Source organism: Kryptolebias marmoratus, linkage group LG2, assembly GCF_001649575.2.
Source record: "Kryptolebias marmoratus isolate JLee-2015 linkage group LG2, ASM164957v2, whole genome shotgun sequence".
Classification (NCBI taxonomy): domain Eukaryota; kingdom Metazoa; phylum Chordata; class Actinopteri; order Cyprinodontiformes; family Rivulidae; genus Kryptolebias; species Kryptolebias marmoratus.
In genome coordinates, this window is record NC_051431.1 from 13929741 (window position 1) to 13954352 (window position 24612).

The 24612-nt window shown below is 41.2% G+C and overlaps 1 protein-coding gene across 6 annotated transcripts in view; it reads right to left on the minus strand.

Annotated features, from left to right (window-relative positions):
* The window catches only part of mcamb (melanoma cell adhesion molecule b), a 40055-nt gene that overhangs the window by 3184 nt on the left and 12259 nt on the right, over positions 1 to 24612 (minus strand). For 3 of the 6 annotated variants that reach the window (XR_003040019.2, XM_017433372.3, XM_017433374.3), the window contains exons 2-15: positions 8763 to 8887; positions 8455 to 8677; positions 7296 to 7366; positions 7122 to 7209; positions 6606 to 6782; positions 5680 to 5807; positions 5357 to 5492; positions 5141 to 5253; positions 4790 to 4931; positions 4544 to 4668; positions 2701 to 2848; positions 2316 to 2369; positions 616 to 657; positions 79 to 202 (exon numbers count right to left, since the gene is read on the minus strand). Coding sequence is in view for 5 of the 6 variants with exons in the window: in XM_017433372.3 (XP_017288861.1) it covers positions 79 to 202; positions 616 to 657; positions 2316 to 2369; positions 2701 to 2848; positions 4544 to 4668; positions 4790 to 4931; positions 5141 to 5253; positions 5357 to 5492; positions 5680 to 5807; positions 6606 to 6782; positions 7122 to 7209; positions 7296 to 7366; positions 8455 to 8677; positions 8763 to 8887 (1696 nt within the window). In the remaining variant the exon portion in view is untranslated. The remainder of the gene's footprint in view (positions 1 to 78; positions 203 to 615; positions 658 to 2315; positions 2370 to 2700; positions 2849 to 4543; positions 4669 to 4789; positions 4932 to 5140; positions 5254 to 5356; positions 5493 to 5679; positions 5808 to 6605; positions 6783 to 7121; positions 7210 to 7295; positions 7367 to 8454; positions 8678 to 8762; positions 8888 to 24612) is intronic. The other 3 variants (XM_017433376.3, XM_037973693.1, XM_017433375.3) reach the window with 2 other exon arrangements.

The following is a 24612-nucleotide window of genomic DNA, read 5'->3' on the forward strand; positions in this document are numbered from 1 at the left end:
TTTCTAACAATTATTTTTTAATCTAATCTGAAATCATAAACACAACAGTTAAAAATTCAGGTCAGACTTTCCCCTTACATGTCTTGCTTCCCGGACCGGTTGCAGATTTTGCCCTTTTTGTACAGGAAGTAGAGCACGCTGCCCAAGATGGCCAGCAGCAGGATGCAGATGATGATGACTGCGATTATAACGCCCTTGCTCTCTGGTGGAGAAGAAAGAAGGAAAAAAACAAACAAACAAAAAAATTAATCACTGCAAGTGAATTGCGAACGAGAGGACAGATGCGAGGGCAGGAGAACCCGATGAGAGGTGCGGGTGCGACAGCTAGAGTTTTCTAAAGAGAGAGTGTAGCGCTATAGCGTCATTCGGGTGACCTAAATCTGGCAACTCAAAGGTCGGGAGGAAAGAAGGGGTGAAAACACCGATTCGGATGGTAGGAAGGCGTGGTGTGTTCGCACAACTAAACAGCATGACAGCATGCAGAGGAAGAGGTGAAGATGATGACGTGTTCTGCAGCAGAGAGGCGTCTGCTGCAGGCGAGTCAGGGAGGTGGTGCGGAGCAGAAGGAAGCTTGTTGCTTTTCTGAGAGGATCTGCAGCTACGCAACATACAAACCTGTCTTGGTTTTCTTGGATGTGGTGGGTGTTTCTGTTTTGACTGAGAAAAACCAAATGAGCACAGTTATCAGCGGGCTTAGGAAGTAAACTGATTCCAGCAGGCCACACACACACACAGAGTTCAATTTCTATTTGCAATTTAAAATATAGTTCTGCTGAAAAGTTATGGACAATGAATATGTTACCTATTTAAAATCTAAAACAACCTCAGTTTGGAGAAATGGAGATTAATTCTGTCTTACTTCAGTCTCGAGGGTTGAATAGAGGGAAAATACTATTTTTCCAAATCTTTACATCACCGTCAATCTAACACTACGCAACTATTTCCAGTTATTTCTGTGGTGATCAGTGTGTGCAAATAGCTGCAGCGCTAACAGCACAACTGAAGCAGGAATTTCGTAGTATTTTTGCGGGAATACCCGTGTAGTGTGAAAGGACAACGGAAAGGTTTATAAAATAACATTTGCATGAACCATTATGAATTTTATTTAGAATAGAGTTGTTCCAAATAGCAGCAATGCCCCCCCACCCCCACCTCCCGTTCTTGGCCCGGCTCGCTGTTAGATCGTCAATCTGCTAAGAATTAACAGTTTTCATAAATACAGCGTCTCATGCAAATGCTTTTTTATAAACTTTTACATCACTATCAATTTTGCATTACGCCAATATTTTTTATATTAATTTCTATGTATATTAGATTGCAAATAGCAGCAGCTAGCTTTAGCACTTCCTGTGCACACTGGAGCAGGAGTATCATTATGTTTCTGCCAGAATAACTGTGCTACAGTATGTAAAGGTTTCACGTGAACCACTGTAAAATCAGAGCTGTTTTAAGTCTCGGCTTCACTCGGTCTAGCCGTTAGCTCGTCAATAGGGGTCCGAATTCAATTATACCTCTCCAAGCTGAGGTCATTCAGTTATATGAATTGGTTCTAAGCTTCCCATTTCAACTGCTACCCTTTCGGAGTTAAAAACAAGAACTGTCTGAAAGGCAAACTATGAAAAAGAATCCATCCAATAAGTCATTTTCCAGAATAGATCCTTCTTAAATCTCATATCACAAGCGAGAAGAATAAACAGACTTCCTCTGAGGCGATGGAAACATCTCGTCATATTGTCCACCAGCGAGGGAGAAGCAGAGACAGAAAAACACAAGACAGCATCCTGTAATGGGAGTCAGCCGACTCTGAGTGCATTTCTACATCAGCTCCCACTAACAGTCCCAGATATGTTTGTGTTTGTAGGTGTTTTCATTTATTATTATTATTATTTGCATCTGCAAAATCTGATCATGACACTAGTTTTGCTGCAGGGAAGCTGAATATTTGATTTTCTGGCCTTAAATGCCTACTTTTTAAACACTAGAAGCCTTCTCTGAAGACGCCAAAAAGGTAGAAAATAATCCTATAGCTCAAACCTAATAATTACATTTAGGTTTCTTTTTTCTTTTGTTTAGTTTTCCTGAGGTCTGACAGGTTGTGCTGAATTTCTCAATGTAAATAAATACAACCTGAACACGAACATAGGAGCTTTACTTTTTGGCAGCTGAACTTTTTCACTTAACTTTATATATAAATATAGAACTTCAGGAGATACTATAATCAATATAATATATTATTTATAGTACCACAAATCTGCTTCCTGTAGTTAATTTGACTTGAGTATTTGAAGCAGGCGGCACAAAGTGGCCGGTCTTACCTGGGGCTTTGGGAATGGTGGTTGTGGTGGTTGCTGGTGTGGTGGTGTGTATAGCTGAAAACAGGTAGAAGGCACAAACAGGAGCACAGCAGATGTTACAACATCGAGGGAGAGGAGGGGGAGGGGGGGGGGAGGTTCACGTTAAACAGCCGAACAGCTTCACGGTGCCTTGTTTGGAACAAGAGCACACGGTGAGGTGTTCCAAATCACGGGCAACATGTTTACAACATGTCACTGAGCTTCGGACCGAGTGGAAACAAACAGACGACACAGATGAGAGGGGGGGGCGGACAGGAGGAGAAGAACACACACAGAGAGGCGTACGAGTATAAACCCGAGGACGAGCCAACAGACAGATAAGCAAGCAGCAGCAGCAGCTACTCACGGATTTTGGCTTTGATGTTGAACGTCACCCCGTCGGTGCCCAATTCGTTTGAAGCGTTGCAGAAAACGGAGGAATCCGAATCGACTGGAACACTGACCACGCTCTTAGCGCCGACCTCGGTCTCTGTTTCGGAGGCTGCTTTGATGAGCTGCCACAAACACACAGGCACAGAAGTCAGCAAACGGGTCTGATTTAAGGAAAAGATTCTTTTAGACCCATCAGACTTCCACTTCCTTGAACACACACACACACACTTTCTCCACTTCCTTGTACTGTAGTAATAAAGAAGTCAGATTCTTTTTTTTTTCATTTGTCATTCATATTAGAACAAAGTATTGGCATAATAAGGCCTAAATATGGTTACAAAATGATCCATCAGTGGTCAAGAAAATTTATTCATGCATATCAAAACTAGTACAATCAGCACCACCTGAAAACCCCAAACAAGACCTGATTGTCACCATTTAGAGTCTGGAGCAGGGGTCTCCAATCCTGGTCCCCGAGGGCCACTATCCTGCATGTGTTACTTGTTTCCCTGCTCCAACACACCTGATTCAGTGGTTAAATCACCTCTTCATGTTCTGCAGAAGCCTGTTAATCACCCATTGCTCCAACACACCTGATTTGAATCAGAGGAACAAGTAAAACACGCAGGATAGTGGCCCTCGAGGACCAGGATTGGAGACCACTGGTGTGGAGCGTCAGCCTTTTTTCTGCAAAACGTTCTTTGCCTAATTAGAACCCATTTCATAAGAGGGAGATGCAGCCAACAAACGATGAGAGGAGCTAAAACACATTATTATTTTTTATCAAACTTTTCTTTACGTTTCTGTCCATCCAGCTTTAATCAGGACTATGAGCCTAAAATATATCAACATCCAAATGTGAACACTATTACAGAATCGAGGGACTGGTCACCTATTTAAAGTATATCATCTCAAAAAATTTAATCTTACTTCAGTCAATAAAGGAGACAGCTAATGAACCTTAGCAAATACTAAAATGGTTGTAAGTCAGTCGTTCTTACAGATACTGACCTAAACTTTTCTGTGGTAGGAGCTGACAGTTACTCACAACATATACTCAGAGGATAATAGATTACATGACATCTTTCTTTTAAACGTTGGCATGCAAGGGATTGGGTGGTACACTTTCCTTCAAGGAATGCTGCTTTTGTTATCCATGCATAAAGTGCATACAAAATGCCTTAAGTCCAGTTAAGGTTGGACAGGCTGAGAAGAGGTAAAGAAAGATTCAGAGATGATTCTTTCAACACATACGTAGTAAAGTTGACTTTGTTCTCTGAGAATATCTTTGCTGGGCTGCGAGCTGTTTGGTTCCTGAATGGACTAAAGGAGGACAGTGATCTTGAGCCATTTGTTTTATTATTCTGTACTTTTATATATTTTGCTTCACTCTCAAACGTGGAAGGTCCAAAGCTGCCCTCTTCAAACAAAAAACACCCTCATAAGTTGTGAATAAACTGAACCCATAGGTGGGGCTCTGCTGTTACAGTGCATGAAGGTCAGTCACTGGCCTACAGGGACGTCTCGCTTGGCCGTAAATGTCAAAGTAACATCCTCCTGGATGCCAGGACCCATGGTTTCCCAGCATAGCATTGGCTGGAAGATGATCCACACAGTGCCAATGGTTTTAATGCAGAGGCTGACTCCAACAGAAAAGTTTGATATCAGATGGCTTTTCTCCTAATGGACTTCATAACTGAAGACTCCAGGAGTCCGTTAAGTAGATAAATGAAATAACTGTGTTGACGTTTTTGAGTTGAAGCTGAGCCAAAAAAAAAAAAAAACTAAAACAACTCTGAGCCTTTCCTCAGCAGTACCTTCCCATCAGAGGTGCTCCAGGTGATTCTGGGAGTGGGGTAGCCTCTGACATGGCAGCTCAGGTCGACAGTCTTCTCAAAAGTCTCGATCTCATTTAAAGCTTCCTCTTTTATTTCCGGTGGTCCTGCAGAAAGAGAAACAGGAAGTGAGGGCTTTGAACTTCCCAGATTCCAGTTCAGTCACATAAAAAAAAGAAAAAACTCCAGCCTTCTAAATGACTAGAAAATGTCCGCCGTCTAACTTACCTTTGACGTGAACGCGCAGCGAGCTGCTGGTTTCCATTCCTTTTATCTCGGGAACAGACACCATGCAAACATACGTCCCTGCGCTGTCAAAGGTTGCGTCCTTCAGCGTTAAACTGTGGCCTTTTCCAACTTTTTGTCCGTTCTGCACACCGGGAAACAAACACACTTACTGACATAAACATTTGCCTGCAATAAAAGGTTACAGTAACACTTGTTTTTAATGAATGAGACTTCTACTTTTATGAATAAAAGATGATTATCATCAATCAGCTTGATGGTGTGAGATGGCAGGCTTCTGTGCGTGGGAGTTTGCTGCTGTTTGTATATCTGCACCACGCTAATGTGCCTAACCTTAAACCAGGTTGTCTCAGTGGGGAGAGAAGAGAGGGCATTGCAGGTGATCGTTATGTCTTTCCCGTGGTCCCCCACAGCTTCTGAAGGTGTTAAAACAACAGGATCGAGGTCTATGCAAACGGAGAAACAAGCACGAAGAGTCAAAAAACAAGGAGAGAGGTGACGGTCTGTTTGTTGCCATGGTTACAGATGACATTAAAGTGAGGTCCTCACAATTGATGAACACTGTGGTGTTGTCTGAGAGCTCTTCAAAAGTATCCATGTCTGTCTGCGTACACTGATAAGTTCCACTGTGCAGACGGGTAACATTCTCCAGCACCAGCGTATCCACGTCCCATCCTGCTTCACTCTACAAAACCCAACAATAATGTTAGCAAATGTGACCCTGTGATCAATCAGATGTCATTTAGATGTTTAAAGCAAACAGAAACAAACAAAATATATATATATATATATATATATATATATCATTTGAAGCCAAAGCTACACATGGTACAGAAAATGGTTTTGTCAGTGCAAAGACAGGTTTCTCTTACTTTTGTGTGCCTGATGCTGAACATGGAAGGAGAATTCCCGTTGCCTCTGCAGTGAAGCTCAACCGAATCGCCCTCTTTGATTTTACCCTTTGGGGACTCGACCCAAATGTTTACAGCAGTGGAGGGATCTGAAGCAGAAACAAGGAGGTCAATTATGGACAATTAAAAGATCTTCTGGTTAAACTGGGCTCACTGACTGACACATATGGGAAATAAGAAAGGGACTGGTGCTGAGCTAACGGGACAGCTAAATGCATTATTTTCTTCTTCCTCCTCTTTTATTCCTCTAATATATCATGAAACCTTTACTCCTTTTCTTGCACCATATTATTAATGTCGGTGCAGACAAATAAATGTGCAAATTTAGAAATCTATTGTATGTTTTTTATATCTGTAGTAGCACAGAAAAATGAAAGGGCCAGCTATTTAACATTGTCAAAAGTACTATTTTCTTTAGACTCTGTTTAGAAAAAGTCCAGGCCCTTAAAAAAAGAAAAGAAAAAAGCATTTGGAAGATGATTACATTAACCATCCTCTTATCACCATAACTCACGAGGAAGCTTAAACTAATGAGATTAATGGAGATATGAAAGTGGAGTCTGTTTTGTTGCAAATCTGTCAAGACAAGAGCTATCAAAATAAGTTTAGAGTGTTCTTTGGTCTGCCTTCAATAAAAACAAAGGCTTCAGCTTTTAATTAACTGAAATTATGGGGGATTTTTTTCTTTTTCTTTTTAAACCACAAGTGAATATTGTTTTCCAAACTGAAATGCTTTGCAAAGCTTCCAGCATGGAGCTTTGACCACCATTAAGCTGTTGCAAAATTAATTCTTTCAGAACAAAATTTATGCTAGATTTCAACTGCTTTGCAAACAAACAAACAAAAAAGACAGACAGTTGTAAACTTCAGACTTTGAAAGAACTCACACAAGACAGTGATGTTGATTGGTGGGGTTTCCATCATCTTGGCAATTCCGGGAACAAAGTAGGTGGCTTCGCAATAGAACAAAGCATTTTTGTCCTCCTTCTCCACCTTCAGCTTCAGCTCGCTGCTCACCAAGTACAGACCGCTCGACTGGGTGACACTGGATTTCACATCCACAACTGGAAAAACCATCGGCAAAGGTGACGCGCCATGGCAAAAGCCCAACACTAAATTCATCTTCAGACTGGCAAATTCATGCCTGAAGAACAGGTTTGTTTTGTTTTGTTTTTTTAAATGCATGCATACTGTTTTTGGGCAGGATCATATTTTTCTAAAATGCTTCGTTTTAGCACAGTAGAATTTTTTTCTACATGGTACAGTGGATAAGTTGAGGGAAAATACTTTTAAATGTGCGTGCAACAGCTGAAAAAGGGTTATATGTCACAAAAGTAGACATCAAATCAATCACAAGTTGGACTGTGCAGCTCAGTGCAGATGCTGCTTTTGTTCTGGCTCACCGTTTGGAGTGCTGCGCAGCGGGTTGTTGTTCTTGTACCACGTGATGTTCGGTTTGGGGTATCCGTTTTTCACCTCACAAGTGCCAATCTAAGCAAAAGGGAGAGTCGGAGAATTCAACTTGACCTGATATTCTGTCAGCGCTTTCCCATCCTTGCTTTTAAAGACTTGCTTACCAGCGATAAGTCGGCCTCGTTGACTGAGATGCCAGTCTGGGCACCCCTGATGGTCGGAGGCTTAGGTTTTGCTGTAGTAAAAGTTTTTAAAAAAAGTGACTCAACATAAATTAAGAGGATGTTTTTTTGTTTATTTTGGATCTTTTGTGTGTTCTGGCATGTGGTTATTTGAGGTAATAACAGAAAAATACTGTAAAAGTGGTAAAATCCATCAAAATAAAGGCATAAACAGGATTTTTATTGCTTCATAAAACAAAAGCACACAGACTACTTACAGATGCAGATAAATTAGTTGGTACAGCTCATTGAAACAACTCTTCATTTCTGGTAAAGTGATTAAACAATTGTCTAATGTGTATCTTGATGTGATTAGTGTGTTACAGAGTAAACAGAAAATGTGAAAAGAGATGATTTGTTTATTTTGTGTGCTAAAATAATGTGGACAGATATGTTGAAACCCCTAAAGAGACTATTAATCCTTTCACTGTAGTCATGTTTTAAGTGTTTGACCTCAGTTATTTTCACTTTCCCTCAGCCATTCAGCCTATTTAAAAGGAAGGGTAGTTGGGCATCATTGTGTGCACCACTCAGAGGTGAGAGCTATCTGAGGAGCTTGGAAAGGTTAAAGCTAAAGACTACAGGGCCATCTCCGAGCAGCTTCGGGTTCCCCTGACCACGGCTGACAATATTGTTAAACAGTATAAGGTTCATGGGACTGTAGCCAACCTCCCAGGACATGGACGCAAGAATAAAATGCAACCCCATGTTGTTCAGACGAAAAATGGGGATGGTAGAAAAAGAGCCATGGAAACCATCCAAAAACACTGAAGCCAAACTCAAAAGTCAAAGTATGTCACTTATTGATCACACCATTCCTTTAATTTTGAGTTATAATGGGCGTCAATGAAAGAAAACCCAGGAGGGCTCCACTATGGACAGAAAAGCACCAAAAGCCAGACATGAATTTGTCAAAACGCTTGCCGGCAAGCCCCAAAGTCTCTGGGCCTGGCTCATGAGACAAATCTGGAGGGGTTTTTTTTAGCCAGTCGCATTAGTTGGAATTTCATGATTCTTGTGGAAGGGTACCAACATATTTATCTGCATGTGTATTGTTACTGTTAATCTCCCGTCGCTTGTGTCAGACTGCAGTAAATCTCACCAAACACCCTCAGCTTCGTCTTTCCCTTCATGTCTTCTGTTAAACCTTTAACCAGACAGATGAACTCCACATTGTCTTCCACCTGCACGTCACTGATAGTCAAGACCACCTCTCCAACGGTGACATTCACGCTGATCCGGTTTGAGTACGGAGTGTTCTTGGTCGCATCTCTCTTGATGCTGTCGTAGTGGTAGATTTCCTGCTCGCCTCCAGAACGTGTCACCTACAGGTTCGCACACATCAGAACATCACATTCACACAGAGAGCGCACGATTCTGTTTGTGTTCGCGAGGCTTGATGAAACTCACATAAAACCACTTTATGATGGTGCCACCGATGCCGTCTTCTGATGTATACATGCAGGTGATCTGAGCCGTTTCTCCCAGGTACACCTCCACTTTGTCCTTCATGTTTACCTCCACAGCAGCCCAGGCTGAAAGACAGAAAGAGAACAAGGTGGAATTGTTTTACTTCTGTGCTTTTGTCTATATTCAGCTCTGAAAGAAATATTAGTGTTTAATGCACTAAATGATGTTTTATTTAAAATTCTGCCAAACCTAAAAGTAAAGAAATAATATTGCTTATTATTATTGAAGGAAAGTTGCAATCTCACCCCTTCATAAGGAGGTGATAATATGATATATGTTGATTTTTAACTACTATCGTACTGTTGCACTCTTTCCATTTTCCTCAAACATGAACACCTTAGGCAAGTTTGGAATCTCCAGTTAACCCAACATGCATGTTTATGGAGCGTGGGGGGAAACCAGAGTACACAGAAAAAGGAAAAAAACACTCATACACAGATAGAACATGAAACTCTAACTGGAAAGTTCCCAACAGATTCAAACCAGGACCTTCATGCTTTGAGGCAAAAGTCTGATCACTACTTCACCAAGCATGTCATAATTTCTAGCATTTTTGGGTTTGTTCTTAGTTTGGGTTTGGGTTCTTGTTTTTCCTGCTTTCTTCAGTTTTGTTTTTTCCTTTTGAGTTTTATTTTATACTTTTGGTTTTGTTCTCATGTTCTGTCTGTCTCTGCCTCTTGGTTCTGTCCTCATGGTCTTTGTTTGTCATTATCCTCTCTCTGCCCTCAGTCTACTCCTGCTTTCTGCCTCACCCATCTCCACCTGTTGTCAATCTTCGTTACTCACCTGTGCCCACTTCACCTGATTGTCCCCAGTGTTTAAAACTTGGTCTTCCTCTCCACCTCCCTGCCGATTCATTGTTATTTGTTAGATGTTTATGTTACTCACAGTGTTGCCTTGCCTTGTCTTGCCTTGCTTCGTCTCACCTTGGATTTCTGTTATAGTTAGTGTTGCTGCCACGTCAGCCTTTTGTTTTCTACTTTTGTTATTTTATTAAATCAGTTTTTGTTTTTGAAAAGTTGAGTCTGCGTCTTGGGTTCGCCACGCTCACACCGCATTCTGACAAAGCAGCCATAAGTGTTAAATGATGATTTTTACAACCTTATTTCACCCAAAATTACCAGTCCTCCTCCTAACACACTCAAAAAAAACCCATACAACTCCATCCTTATGGCCTGCTACACCCTTTTTCCCCTCCAAACTACTGCATCCAGAACAAACAAAAGCTGACTATAAAAGAAAAGAGACACTGATTCAGGTTTTTTCGTGGACAAACTTTGTAATAGAAATAACTTTTGCAAATGACTTCACTCATTCCTGTGCTAAGAATTTCCCCATTTCTAATTGCTAAGCACATTCAGAGTTGAATTTTCTGTATTAACAACTCGTGAGAATAATTTTTATTAGGACCTGAGTTAAGTTCTGAGACACTGAGCATCTCCAATGAGGCCCTGGAGGTTTATTGAAAAAAAAAAAAAAAAAACAAAGACAGACAGAAGAAAGCCATGTTGGGTCAAAGGGAAGACAGAGATGCTATGACAGGAATGAGAAGCCCACCCATGGCCACATTAATGTGCTGCATTCCAACATGTCACCCTCACACAGGAAGAAAGACCCGATTTACAGGCAGCATAGAAGCCTCTCTGTTCCTTCATGATCTATCCATGAGGAACCAGTGGTTTTCCCCTTGAGGGTCTATCAAAGGGACACATCCTTCTGGTTTATTGGGGGGGACCCTCCGTTTTTACACTCTGCCCCGCAGGCTTTCAGTAGGATGTCGGGCAGAGACGAAGCCAGGAGGTCGTGAAGCAGCCGGACGTTTTGGTGTAAACCTCTCACAGCGCCGTGTCTCCAACTAAACAAACACCCCTCCTGTTTTCTCTTCTTGTCATTGAACTCCTCCCTTTTTGCCTTTCTCCACCTGCCTCTCACTCTGCTCTGTGTTGCTGTTTACGTCTGACTAATGGAGCTGGACGGATGCTTTCCTGTTATCCAATTAGGTTTCTACGACGCAGACATTTCCTGGCCATTAGCCGTAGAAGGACACCAACTCAGTTGAAGCATCCCATACCCCCCTCCCTCCACCTGGAAACATAGAAAACCTGCAGTAATTACTTCAGACCGAACGTTTCAGAGACTTCTCCTTCATCCCGTCTGACAGCTGACAGCTACATCGCATCTCATTGGTAACGTGACCAGTATTTATCCCTACGATGCAGCCATCAGAGGCACCGCAGAGCCTCGGATTGATTTCTGATGATGAGAGAGAGCACAATCTGGGGGTTCATGCACATTGAATCAGAGTGAGAGAGAACAAAAGATGAACATCATCTCCCCTGACAGCAGCGACTCTCCAGTTTCACGAGCATCCATCAGCAAACAGTAACACATCCCATGAAGAGTGTGTTTCATTCAAAGATGACAGTTTCCTGTCCTGAATGGGGTGCTACCAACTTAGTAAGTCGGAAAAAGTCAACTTTTGGTTGTTTTGTTTTACTGACTTTGCGGTCATAAAGTTTGGTTTAAAAATTAGAGTAAAACCATCTCAGAGGCAATGACGACACAGAGAACAGAGCCTGTGGCAGATCAGGCCGATCCAGAGCTGTGACTCAGGTTTCACTAAAACAGACTTTGATCCAACTGTCAGACTTTTAAGTTTGTATCTGACGCACAATTTATTCAACGCCTGATTGTCTCGCTTAGCATAAAATCTCTGGAAATAAAGATTTATTTTAAACTGGTAAAAACAAAATGCAATGAATAACCTCTCTCCTTTTGATTGAGCAAGAAACTAATGCCTCGCTGATAAATTTACCTAACAGTTACAAAGCATTTAAAATTACAATTTTTAAAACTTTAAAGTTTGAAAAAAAAAAGTTACAAGTGTTTAGTGAGCTTCTATTCCATACAAACATTTAAAAATGAAACAAACAGCATTTCTTGAAGGAATGCATATCGCCCGTCACCCTGCACGCCCAAGTTTTAAACAGGAATCTTGCTACCCATCTGGCTTTGTTGGGGATGACTCTCAGCTACTACCGGGCCTAATTTTAGCAGCAGAAACAGGAGAATGTAAACAGTGGAAAACGAGGACATGACTATCTTAAGACCAGAGCTTTAAGCACCGATCCCTTATTATTTGATTGCACTTAGTTTGTGTTGAGGAGGACTCTCAGCTACGACCACACCAAATCATAGCTCAATATTAGTAAAAATGCCATTATATTGTTATTTTTGTGTCTATTAAGGCTGACTAGCAGTAGCAGCCATCTTGAATCAGGTGGACTCCACATGATAACCGGTTGAGGACGAACTCCCACCAAGGCCACATGGTGATTTAAAAAAATAGCACAATCCAGATCATAATTTGGATCAAAATAAAAGAAAAAAAAAGAAAAAATGAAATTGAATCATTGTTTTTTGTGACAACCTCAACATTTCCTCCAAATCTGTTCATTGGTTTTTACCTGATCTTTGCTGACAGACAAACAAACCAACGGACACAACTGGAAACAAAAGGGTCACATGTAGGAGCAGAGACAATTTTTTAACAAAGAGGTTACCTGTGACCTTGACCTTTGACCCCCACAAAGCTTGAAATCAACATCTTTGCCCCATGAGGTGACCAGCTGTGCAGTTTGACATTCCTACATGACACTGCTGCAGAGTTAGAGCACTAGGTCAACTGTGAACTTGACCTCTGATTGGATCGCCACTGAAATCTAATCACTTCTTCCTTGTACTGTGTTTGACATTTCCTGAAAATTTTAGGGAAATCCGTACATACCTTTTTGAGTAAACTTGCACACAGACAGACGAAACAAACACACAAACTGACTCTACTGAAAACACAACCTCCTTGGCGCTATATAACGAGTACTTTCTGAGAGTTTTATTGAAATCGATTGAATCGATAGGTTTGTTTTGCACCACAAAATGATGTGCACTTAAAGATAGGACCCTCAGTGAGCACAGTCCTTAGAGGCAGAAGATAAGAATCTGTACAGGAAGTCATTTCAAACACAATCTCAGCTCAGATTGATGACCTAAACAATCCGTTTCTGTCAGTGGAGAGCAAAGATAACACATCCTGCCAGGATCTGAACTTCTGTGGCAGCTTTCCGGCACCTTCAACACAAAACCTCCACCGACAGAATAAGAGGATCAGTATATTGTGGGGATTTTTAGATGTAACTGTTTACAGCACAGCACTCGTCCGTCTGACAGGTGGACAGATGAGAAGTGTCGTACGGAGCTCAAAAGATGAAATCTGTTGGGACTTTTTCCCTGTGATGGTTTCAGCCATCTACCTGCCCCCCCCCCCCTCGCTCTATCCACCCGCCTGCTCTCTGGCATCAAGCCCAGACCACCGATGGGCGTCAATGAGGGAGAGAGGAGGACGTCCACCTTCAGCACATTAACTGCCATTCAAACCAGATTACCGTCCAGAGCTTGGATTGATGTGAAAAGGACGGTGGCTCAGGAGGGGGAACGAGCTAACGAGGTTATTTCTTTCCTAATGTTTTTTTTGTTTGTTTTCTTTACTCGTCACAAATGGTGAGGACAAACATGTCCGGTGAGCTTACTGTCCCTCGAAATGTAAAAATTCAGCCAAGTGTCTCATTACAGTAATGTATTTCAGGAACAAATCAGTGAGTCGTGTCCAGTCCTGGGGATTAACAACCCACATTTATGCATATGTTTTTGCAGATTTGTAATTGGTGTTAGCACAAACATCTGTTAAAAATGACAGTATATTTCAAATTAACTTGTTTTGTTTTCATTTAGAAGCTGCACAATCTGCAACTCTGGATTCAATTACAGATAGAATATAGTATTGTGAATATTTCAGAAACCCTCCAGGCGGCTCTGAAAACTCTCTGCTGCTGAGCTGTCTTATACAATGAAGCTGTGCTATTTGATTGTCTGAGTCTTTCCAAATTACTTTGTCTCCTAAATGTGTCACTTTTGAGCAGGGGCAACATCAATTTTATTTATATTTTCTGAGCAAAGTCGAAGTCCCCTCCCATCGCTGTTGCTGCAATAGTTTTTATTTGTCACTTTGAATCCAAAAGTAAGACCCTGCTGACTTACAGTCTAAGAATCGTGTTCACATAGAAATGAAGACCTTTATAACAAAGAGCATCGAGCACCTGAGTCCAGACTTTTACACAATCTGACACACTTGAATCAGGTTTTCCCCCTAGAGGCAGAAAAGAGGGTGATACCTAAACAAACACTTCGGGCCTTTTTTAAGGAGTAAGAAGTAAGAAGTAGGAGAGATGTCTGATTGGATATTTGGGTTTCAGTAAAACAGTAGGTTGAATCCACTTTGGCTTTTGCAATTAACATCTCATTCTGAGTATGTGGCTAAAGGCACGTATTCAGTATGTGCCCTTAGCCACATTTATCCAATGACCATTTGTTTGGATAAATGCACTGTATTTATGTTGCTCTTAGAGCTGATTTAGAATAGATAATAAACTGTCTACAATTAGTGTAAAATGTCTTAATGTCACTGAGCATCTTTTGATTGCTTCACAGACTCTTAACTCAAACATAACTGCAACTTTACATCCTGTATGTTCTACATATTTCCAGATTTTTAGTCAATAAAAGCTCAAGTCTGTGGTCTCATCACATCTCACTTCTAGAGAGGGTTGACCAAGCGGGGAGGAGGAACCTCACGCTCCATTTCCTTCATACGTCAGCAGATTGATTTGCAGATTCCTCACAGGTCTCTAGATGCTGATGAAATCATAGACAACCAGAAGACTAGCTCTAGGAAGAAGAAGGACATGGTACCTTAACGGGCAACATGCTGCGCCCACAAGCTATGATAAAGAGAGAGGTCGTAGCAGAACACTTTACAAGAGCAACAGTTGAGCTGAAAACTAGACAAAAGTATCATTTCATCAGCGGACAGGAGGACAGGAGGATGACTGACATTTCCAAGCACGAGTCCCACACAAACAGGCTGTAAGCTCAGACTCCAGTACGAAACCCAGCTTTATTACACAGTGGAACGCAAAGTAGGCGACACACTTCCCCGTACGCTGCAGCTCATTCACAGCTTTCCAAGTAACAGGTTTAGTGAATGAACAGCAGGCGCTCTGCTCGCCCTGAGAGGCAGACGGGAGTGACGGAGGAGGCGTTCATCACCGAGCGGGAGCAGGCGGTTTTGTTTGCATTACTTATGTAATCAGTTTCTTCTACCAGAAGGTTGCATTTCAAGGTACTGCGTTAATATTTACATAGCAAGGATTCCCCTGCTTAGACTCCGTTTCGTTTAGCTCTGCAGAGCGTCAAAGTGGGGTCCGAGGCTCCAATGAGTTTTACAGACAAGGGAAGCAGAGCAGAGCTTTTCTTTCTGTGTGTGAGTGTGTGTGTGTGTGTGTGTGTGTGTGTGTGTGTGTGTGTGTGTGTGTGTGTGTGTCTGCAAGTGCATTGGGTCATGAACCAACGTTTAATTTCCATTATCCACTACTTATCCTGTCAGATGACCCCACAGCTGTAAGACAGTGCACGGACACAAAGGCAGCAAAAATAAACAGACGGCAGATTGGAACGTAATTATAATCATCCTAAAAATATAACGAGTTCCGTAGCACATTGAATTATAGACAATTCAATCAGTGTCCTCCTGATAGTTTGTGCTAGATGCCCCGATATGTAATATCCCCCCCCCTTCATCTGATTACAAGCGACAGCCCGGTGACATGTTTCCAGTCCTCCTGTCACATCTAAGAATAACAACAGCCTATGGAGCTTGTTTGGTTACACGATAGAGCTAACTTACAGAACACTGACCCGGCTGGAAACAGAAATAGCAGCCTGACATCAGAATATGAGAGAGAGAGACATAGAGAGATGGATCATGGGAAAACACAGCCTCAGTCAAGCTGTTACATCTGTACAAAGTATGGATGGTAAGAAGTCCGGAAGCAGTGAAAAGAGAAAAATCAATGTCCGAAAGGCTCAACTTTCTAACTTTTATTTGCTCGCAACAGGCTGTTAGGCAGGACGTTTGTTCCTTGATAAGATCCTCGGCTTTAAAAGTCGTTCTATTTATTCCCCAGCCGAAGATTTGTCATTTCTAAAAACAAAACTTATCACAACTCTGACAACTCAAAAGTTATCAGTTTGCTGGGTAAACACTGCCTTTCCGCTACACATTTTATTTTCTTTTTAGCAATTTTATACGCATGAAACACCAGGTCACATAAGTATCAAGATCAATCGATCAACAAGAGCTTATTTACCAAAAACTATAAATTATATTTAAAAAGAAAAGCAGGATAAACTAGCCATTACATGAGAAATTACTGGAAATTATCTTTTGTGCTTCCTTGAAACCAAAATGTTTTTGTGCAAAGCAACTAATCATATCAAGATTTATACTGATTCTGATAATAAATAATAAAAATACCGTAGGGCTCTATGGCTTCGTTTTTATTTTTAAGCGTATCAGATAATAAGGGCAGTTTTAGTCATCACCAGAAAATGTGAATTAGTTTCAGCTCATAAAGTCTGTTATCACATGTGCTGTGGCTTTTGGCAGGAGGTTCTCATGGTGCTGCTTTGCACAGCAGATGACTCAATCTGTGTCACTTTTTAAGTCCACGGTTCAAAAAACGTATGTGATAAATAAAATGTTTAATCTTTGCATTAACATAAACATGCATTTTCATGCTGAGATGATTTTCCCCATCAAGGCAGGAAAAGAAGCGGCGCAACAAACGGCCCGATTTTGATTCTATTTGAGGAGAAACTTCTAATTTCAGCCATTTTTTGCTCTGCTTGCATGTTCTTTCCTTGTTCTTTCCCTCATTCTCAGCCTATAGCTTGTTATAAACTACAAAAGTGGGCTGCAAACTGTAAAAACATCAGGTATCTGCAGATTTCACAAACCAGTTGTCATAGCTCAGAGATGCTTCAACACCTCGTGGGTTCAGATGAGTGATATCTGAGCAACCAACTATCATCCTTGTTGTTTTAGATGGTGAGAAGAGCACACCGACGTCTAGCCTCAAAATGTAAGCACAACAAATCCATCTTCTGTTTCGTATCAAATCTCCGACAAGTCTGAAGGTCCCAACAGATCTGGTTCATTTGAGCGACGGACAGATGCGCCGAAACAATGGCTCCCCCTCGACACAGCAGCCCCCCCATTCCCACGGCTAAATGGTGCAGAAGAATGTTATGAGAAACTCTTAAAAACACGGACACTAAATGCCTTGTCGCACGAGCATCAATCACTCTTGTCCAGCGATGCACCCGGGGGCATTTTAATGCAGATGCACAGACACGCATGTCACACTAGACTCACAGCTCGGAGGCCTCTCAGCCACTCAAGAGTCCGAGACGCCACAAACTCAGCAGAGAGTTTGTCACACAATGAATGAGACACGGAAAATAAAAGAATGATCGATTTGTTTTTATAGGAAGAGATCTACTAACGTATCGAATGTGTGGCCTTCAACTAACAATCGAACAATCCACATTTTATCCTGTTGCTTGTTCCTCATAAAGATCAAAAAACAAGTTATCTGAATAGTGCAGTTTTCAAATTTATGAATAAGGATCCTGAGGAGGGTCACATTCAGAGAAAACTACTGGAGCTGCTGGAACTTTGGCCTGCACGGATGGCTTCACTCCCACTGTTCTGGCTGCACACTCCAGTTCTGCTGGAGTTCTGGCCAACAGCGTCAGACACAAATAGCACTTGGAAACTGGACCCCAGGAGACTGGCGGGAGCTTCTGACGCGAACGCAACAAGACTGATGGAGCAGAAATGAAAAAAAAAAAAAAAACGGATGCAGCTTATCAGCATCGAAGCATCTAATAATATTATTAGATTCCTTTTTCAAAAGTACAAGAAAGAAATCCGACCAAACAGAAATGTGCATTTATACTGTTAGACTTAACTAAGTGCACTCATTAAAAAAATCTGTTTCCCACCAAGAAATATTTGCTTTTTTTTTTTTTTTTACTTGAGAAACTGAAGATACTTCGAAGAAGCAATGCCTCTTCTGTTTTGTACGTTGCAAAAAGAGAGCTCACTTTATTCTCATTTGCATGTTCATGTTTCATTTTGAGAGTCTAACAGAGTAATTTTAGAGTACTTTTCTCATGTTGTAATATCCTTTTCAGCCCGTGTCTCTGTAAGGCCGTTGAACAAAAGAACAAATTGCTCTTGTTTGGAAGTTAATTGGTTCAAATCTGTTGCTTTGCACAATGTTCACCCATTATATGATGCATCCCAAAGAAAGCACTAACTTAAATAATGCAAATGTATTTCAGGACCTTATTTCACTTCTTTCTAAAGGATAACTTCTTTTGATGTGGCCTTTCTTTGGGTTTTGGGACCAAACTGTATAAACCAAATGGAAGCAGCCATCATGTTGGTTTGTAACACAGTTTTTTTGGCTCTTACTGTCTTGGTCATTTGAAATCTAACATTTCAAGTAAAGGGTATAATTGGGCCAAAAAGTTCAGAGGCTGTACAGCCCTGTTAGTGTGTCAGTCACAACCTTAATGAATCCTCTGCTTTATTAGTTTAACTCTATATGAGGTTATAATTCAGACAGTCGATGTCAGATTCTATGAAGTAAGTTGTTACTAGTGAGCAACAGTATGAATTCATAAGAAAATTATTTTCTGAGAATAATTATTATCTGCGCCCCACTGGCCATTATATATAGTAGGAAGGTAAAGGAACATCTTTGTGGGATTACTTATGAAGGTTTATCGCTTTTGTTTACGCAGATCATTGTTTGAAGTTATGATTATACATGTTTTTGTGTCTGAACAAACAATGAATTAAAGACAACAAACCCCCCAAAAAATGATAAGACTCCTTTATCTTTGTGAGGTGTTTTCTATGGTGCTAAATGGGCACACAAAGGCAGTGAAGAGAAGATTACCTGCCAGTGTGACTGAAGGAGGGTGTTTATTTTAAATAGATATTTAAATCAATCTAATCTAATAATCTAATATCTCCAAACATTAAGTCATAATGAGCGATGCTCTTGGTCATAGACGGGCCTCTTACGGCCCACAGGTCATGTCTGGTCTGTTAGCCGTGTCTATCCGGCCCACAGAAGTCAGTGAAAAAACAGAAATTAAATATAATTCTGCAATATACAGAGTGCATTGTGGAACATTTCCAACAGCAGACTCTCACCTTTTACTATATGATGTGAAATCTATTCTCAAAAAACATACCTAATAATTTCTACGGGCAGCCAGAATACACTGACCCGCGATGCTACACTGCGTCCCGCTCTGGTTTGAGTCTGTCGGGTTCAGGTGAAGTTTTAGTGGCTGTGTGCAGAGACAAAGAGACAGACGGTGGCAGCTGCAGCAGCCAAAGCGCACATTCCCACAATGCCTCAGGGAAAACAAGGTCATCTTGTCGCACTCATGTGTCCGACACTTTCTCTAACAACACACACGCAAATCTCCAGAGATCTGGAGCCAAATGCTGGCAGTGTTCACTCAACATGCCATCAGAATTAACAATTTCCAAAAGGGAAGATAAAGGATACGAGGAATGCAAACACAGAGGAGGGGGATCAGAGCGGACCACACAACGGGAGGAGGCATGGAGGGAGTCACACCGCTCTCTGATTTCTCCCGATGGTCTGATGATACATTCCAGTTCCACGGGCCACCTGTTGTAGTCGAACTTGGTTCGATTCCCAGGAAGCTACGCTCCATCTCTGAGGCTAGCTCTGCTGACTCACAACCGTACAGTAATAAAGCTTCAGAGACTCTTATAAAGGTCACTTCTGCCAGCAGCACCAGAGGCACATTTTACGTCAACAAAGCAGGTTTAAACTGAGACAGTTCAACCTGAACTGAACAGCTGGTACTCCAACTCTAAAGTGTTTCCTCTGCTGACATATAACACATCCAGTATGGAGAATAATCTACATTTACCCAGTGAGCAGTATACATCATTTCAACATTGAGTCGAGTCACATCCTTTATTTAGACCTGTGAATATCAAGCTAAATAAAGGCTGTTTACCATGTGGGATTTTAACAGACTGAAAAGTTTATTTCATGGTCTGAATGTCCAAACCCCCCCATTGACTTTAGTTATAAAATCAACAGCAGAAAATAAGTAAATTATGGTTTTCCACTTCCTTAAAGTGAGTGGTATAGATCTGAAGTGTTCAAATGCCCCTTTTTGCAATTAACTTCTTTGTATTTCTGACCTCAGTTTCTTTCTTTGCCTCATTTTTTTTCATTACACCACCATCCCAAATTAATTACCGTACATGATTATTATAGAGCACGAATAACAGCAGCAGTTAATTGCAGCACTTCAGGCGCAGCCTGGGGCACTTCCTGCAGTAACATCATAATATTTCTGTCAGAATAACTGTAATCCAGCACTGATGGGGAGGTAATGGGTTAGGAAATATAGCACATGCATGGACCATTGTGAAATTTCTGAGTTGTTTTAGAACAGCAGCAATCCACTTTGGACTTGGCCGTGCTTAAATTAGATGTTAGGGTTGAGCTCTACTTTTCAAACTGAGGCTCTTAAAAGACAGGCTGTCTACAACAGGTAAGATGTTAACTGCTCATAACCTTACCACAAAACTCCATTTCAAAAGATCTGAACTATTGTTTTAATCCCAAACATCTGAAATAGGAGAGAAGGAAGTAACATTTCTCCTTTAATCAAATTCTTTGGATATCCTAAACACAGTTAGTTTGATTGGTGTGTTTTCTCAATCTGGTTATTCTGTTTTGTTTTTTTTTCTTTTCCTCATCACTCCATCCAGTATGTTTTCTGTCAGACATCACAAAAAGCAAAGCTTGATAAACTGAAAGCACCAAAATACTTCAGTCTTTTCATGATGATCTTTTGTTCTGCAGGTATCTGCAACAGCAGCTTTGTTTCAGCGAGACAAACTGATCAGTTTTATGTTTCAGACCACACTTAAGGCACTTTGTTTTGCTACCTGAACGCTGTGGCTTTTCAGAAAACGCTCAGAAAAAGGAAGACATTTTGGCAGCCATGTTCGCGCCTTAAAATCCTGTTCGGAGAGCTCTCGGACCACAGCAGTGAAGATCCAAGCACATGGCTTCAGCTGCAAGGAGCTGCCCAGGTTTTCCTGACCTGAATGTTATTCCTCTTTGATAAGAAGCTCTTTGGTCTCCTGTCAGCAGTTCACACTCCTAAAACAGTTCATTCTGTTGTCCAGCCTTTGGAAACCTCTTCCCACCACAACTTACTGCCCTTTACTCTTAGTTTCCACACTCAGCTCTTCAGATATGCCTCCCACACACACAAAGAAAAATGTGCTTTGTATATGACATCTTCCCATGTTTAACTCCATGACTCGCAGAATATTTAAAACAACATTGGGAATTCCTCTCAGAGACCTACACCTACTTCCATTACAGAGCGCATGTGTGTGTGTGTGTGTGTCAGAGTGGATCTCTGCGGGCCATTTCCACATGGCTGCTCCCATGATGGTACAAACGCCCCCTCCATCCTCTTTCCCACGTTCCAGGCCACAAAATGGTCTCCATATCTGCCGATTCTGCGAGCAGGCAGCAATAAAATAACACAAGCTGTATGGGAAAGGCCAACGGGGGACAGTTTTTTGTGACGTAACACCAAGAGGGGGAGCGGTCTCATGACATGGCCTCAAAAGTATGAGAAGTGTGCTGCTTGCTGTTGGCATCTTGCGGCTAAAGATAGATTGCAAACACACACGTTGAGCTCTTCGCCCACCGACTCGGAGGATAAGTAACAATCTGGAACAGCGCTTGCCTTATTTGGTGGAAGCAACAACAATGAGTCACTTTTCCATAGCAACGCATGCGTCTGCTTCCGTCGTGCACAGGTGAATGTGTGCGTCAGATCTCGTCTTAAAGCCAAAGTTCTGTGAAAAGGTTATGAACGATTAATATCTTACCGGTTGTGCACGGTGCTTTGAATGACCTCAATTTGGAGAAAGAGCGTAATTCTGACCAAACTGAGGAGCTAACGGTTGGTCAGAGCAGAACCAAAACAAAAGTAGATTTTAACATCCAAAGCTCTCAGCAGCCAAGCTCCATGTTATATTAAAGATCTTATTGTTCCATATTTACCAAACAGAGCTCTCATTGCAGGTTTACTTGTGGTTTCTAGAGTTTCTAAAAGTAGAACAGGAGGCAGAGCTTTCAGTTCTCAGACTCCTCTCTTGTGGAACCCACTTCCTGTTTCTGTCCATGAGGCTGACACCCTGTCTACTGATAAGATTAGATTTCAGACTTTCCTTTTTTGATAAATCCTATAGTTAGGGTTGGTTTGGGTTTCCTTGGTTGGTTTGTCCTTGAGCTCTCCCTGGAGCTCAAGGACAAACTGACCATGTCCTCACACAGCTGCTGTCTTTACTCACTCTGCTCTCCATGTTTATACATGCAATTATTTCTCTTTTAGCACATGCGTTTCTTAGTTTTGTCTTCCAATAAAAACGCCACCTGGACCACTTGTTGTTTGACTGTGTCCCTTTCTTCTCCTCTCAAACCCCAGCCGATCGAGGCAGGTGGCCGCTCTTCTTGAGCCCAGTTCTGCTGTTGCTCAGGGTGGGATAACCGTTACCAATTGGCATTTTATAATGAAGTGTATGAGATTTTATTGTATCATATTAGGGATGAAATTAGTGTATATGGATTTGAATCTGGATCTGAAATGAATTTATGATTTGAGCTTGTTTTGTATAGTGCACTAAGGCTACTTTTGCAGTGAACTGGAGCTGTATTAAGAAACTGAACTGAATCGCTGCCTTCTTTGAATTCCAACTCCAAAATGCATTTTTTTTCCCCCATTACAACTTTTAAGTTTGTTTTTTTTTTTTGCACATACTAAAGCCTGAAAGACGAGCAAATCTTAAGTGACTACGGTGAGGCCATAGCGTCTGCCCTGTGGAGTCAGCGGTACAGCTTCAGGACCGAAGGCTGACAGGCTGCATTAGGTTAAAAGGCTTCTGTTGCGCATTAGATCAGCACAAAAGGGTCATTTCACAAAAACAACATTCATTATTAAGCAGGGTGTTGTAGGAGATCCTGACAGGTTTCTTGTCTCGATTTGTGTCAGTGCAGACTCCCGAAGGATGATCACAAACAGCTCAACAAAATCTGCAGCTCAGACTCTCGCTCCCTCTGGTCTCTAAGGGGTGTGATGGATTTTGTTTTTGTTGTTTTTAGGAAACGCACACAAATAGACCAAACTCAACAAATAAAAACAATTCTCACCAATCTGACCATGCTTAAACATAATTTTGACAGGATGAAAAAAATAAAATAACAGTAATCATCAAGCTAAAAATATTATAAAACAAGAAAACTATGAGACCCTTCAGGAAAAATACATTAACACCAATAAGATAATTATTGCAAAAATAGCTATAAATCAGTAAATTGTACAGATATTGACAGGAAAAATTTGGTTTGGTAGGCGTTGGTAGTAGTTAAGACCAATCCCCAACACATTCTGAAAGCAAGAGAACTTTGTTAAGTTTTTTGCCACCAATTATAGGAACTGTCTGTCTGTCAGCAAAATATCTGATGAACAAATCCAAGAATTTTAATGAAACTTTCAGGAAATAACAACTGGATGTACCTCTATACCTGATGAACCTTTGGAGTCAAACCGATTCAACATGGCTGGTACAGCCAGCTGACCAAATTAAACACACAAATGGCTAAATTTTAATCGGTTTTACAGATATTGGGCTAAAATTTGGTGCTCTCAACACATTGTCTTAGGGTGACATCTCATGATGTTGCATGAGGTTGAGCATAAGATCGTTTTCAAGGTTTGACCAAAACAGCTACAAATTTTCCCAGTATAAGATGATCTTTATCTAAGTAAAGTTGGAAGTCCTTTAAGAAATACTGAAGCTTTAATTTAAGTGTATAGTTTAGCGAAAGTGACTTGTGAGTTGGGACACGTACTTCTGTGATCTCAGCCCAACAAATGGCTGTTATCAGTCAGTCTGACTCCAACGCCCCCCTTTACTTCTGAATTTAGACTTTCTGTGATATGCTTAGGAAATGGGGAGGTGCTCACACTGGGCTTATCTGCTTCAGTAACAACAACTGAGAAGCATTCACTAAAAATGGTGGATAATGAGCGAAGCAGGCAGTGATTACTTGAAGATTATTATAAAAATTGCTTAATGTGATGTCAATGCAACTACAAATGTGGGACTTGCATAAAAAAAAATTCTCTACTATGAAACAGATTTCAGCTGACACGATATGGTGTAAGGCGCAAAAATGGGGTTCCAAAAAAATAGGATTGCTGTGCAATTCACTACGGTGCAGATCATATCATTTCATTCATTTCATTCATTTCATTCATTATTTTCCTGTTTTTTGTATCCGTGCCCATAATTTAAAGTATGGCGCATTTCGATGTGCCCTAAGAGGATAATTCAGATAATTCATCAGCAGAATATAAACAGTAAGATGTGTGAAAAATAGTCCTGATATTTTGCTCAACAGTTTTCCTGCTGGGTCACGCTGAGGATAAGCAGACGTCTCCAGACTCTCCCAGCTTCTGCCTGTCTGCTTTATATTGGCCTCGAATGTTTGGTCTTATTTAACTGTCTCTTAAAAATAGTGGAAATGTTGCCAAAAAGTTGGACATGAAGTGTTTTGAAGAGGGGGACATGCAGCCCTGTCTCCTCCATTTCTGTCAGCATCTGCAGACATCTACAGGCAGCTTGACAAACCGTGGCTCCAGCAGCAGCGGCGGGGGGTAAATATAAGGTCAC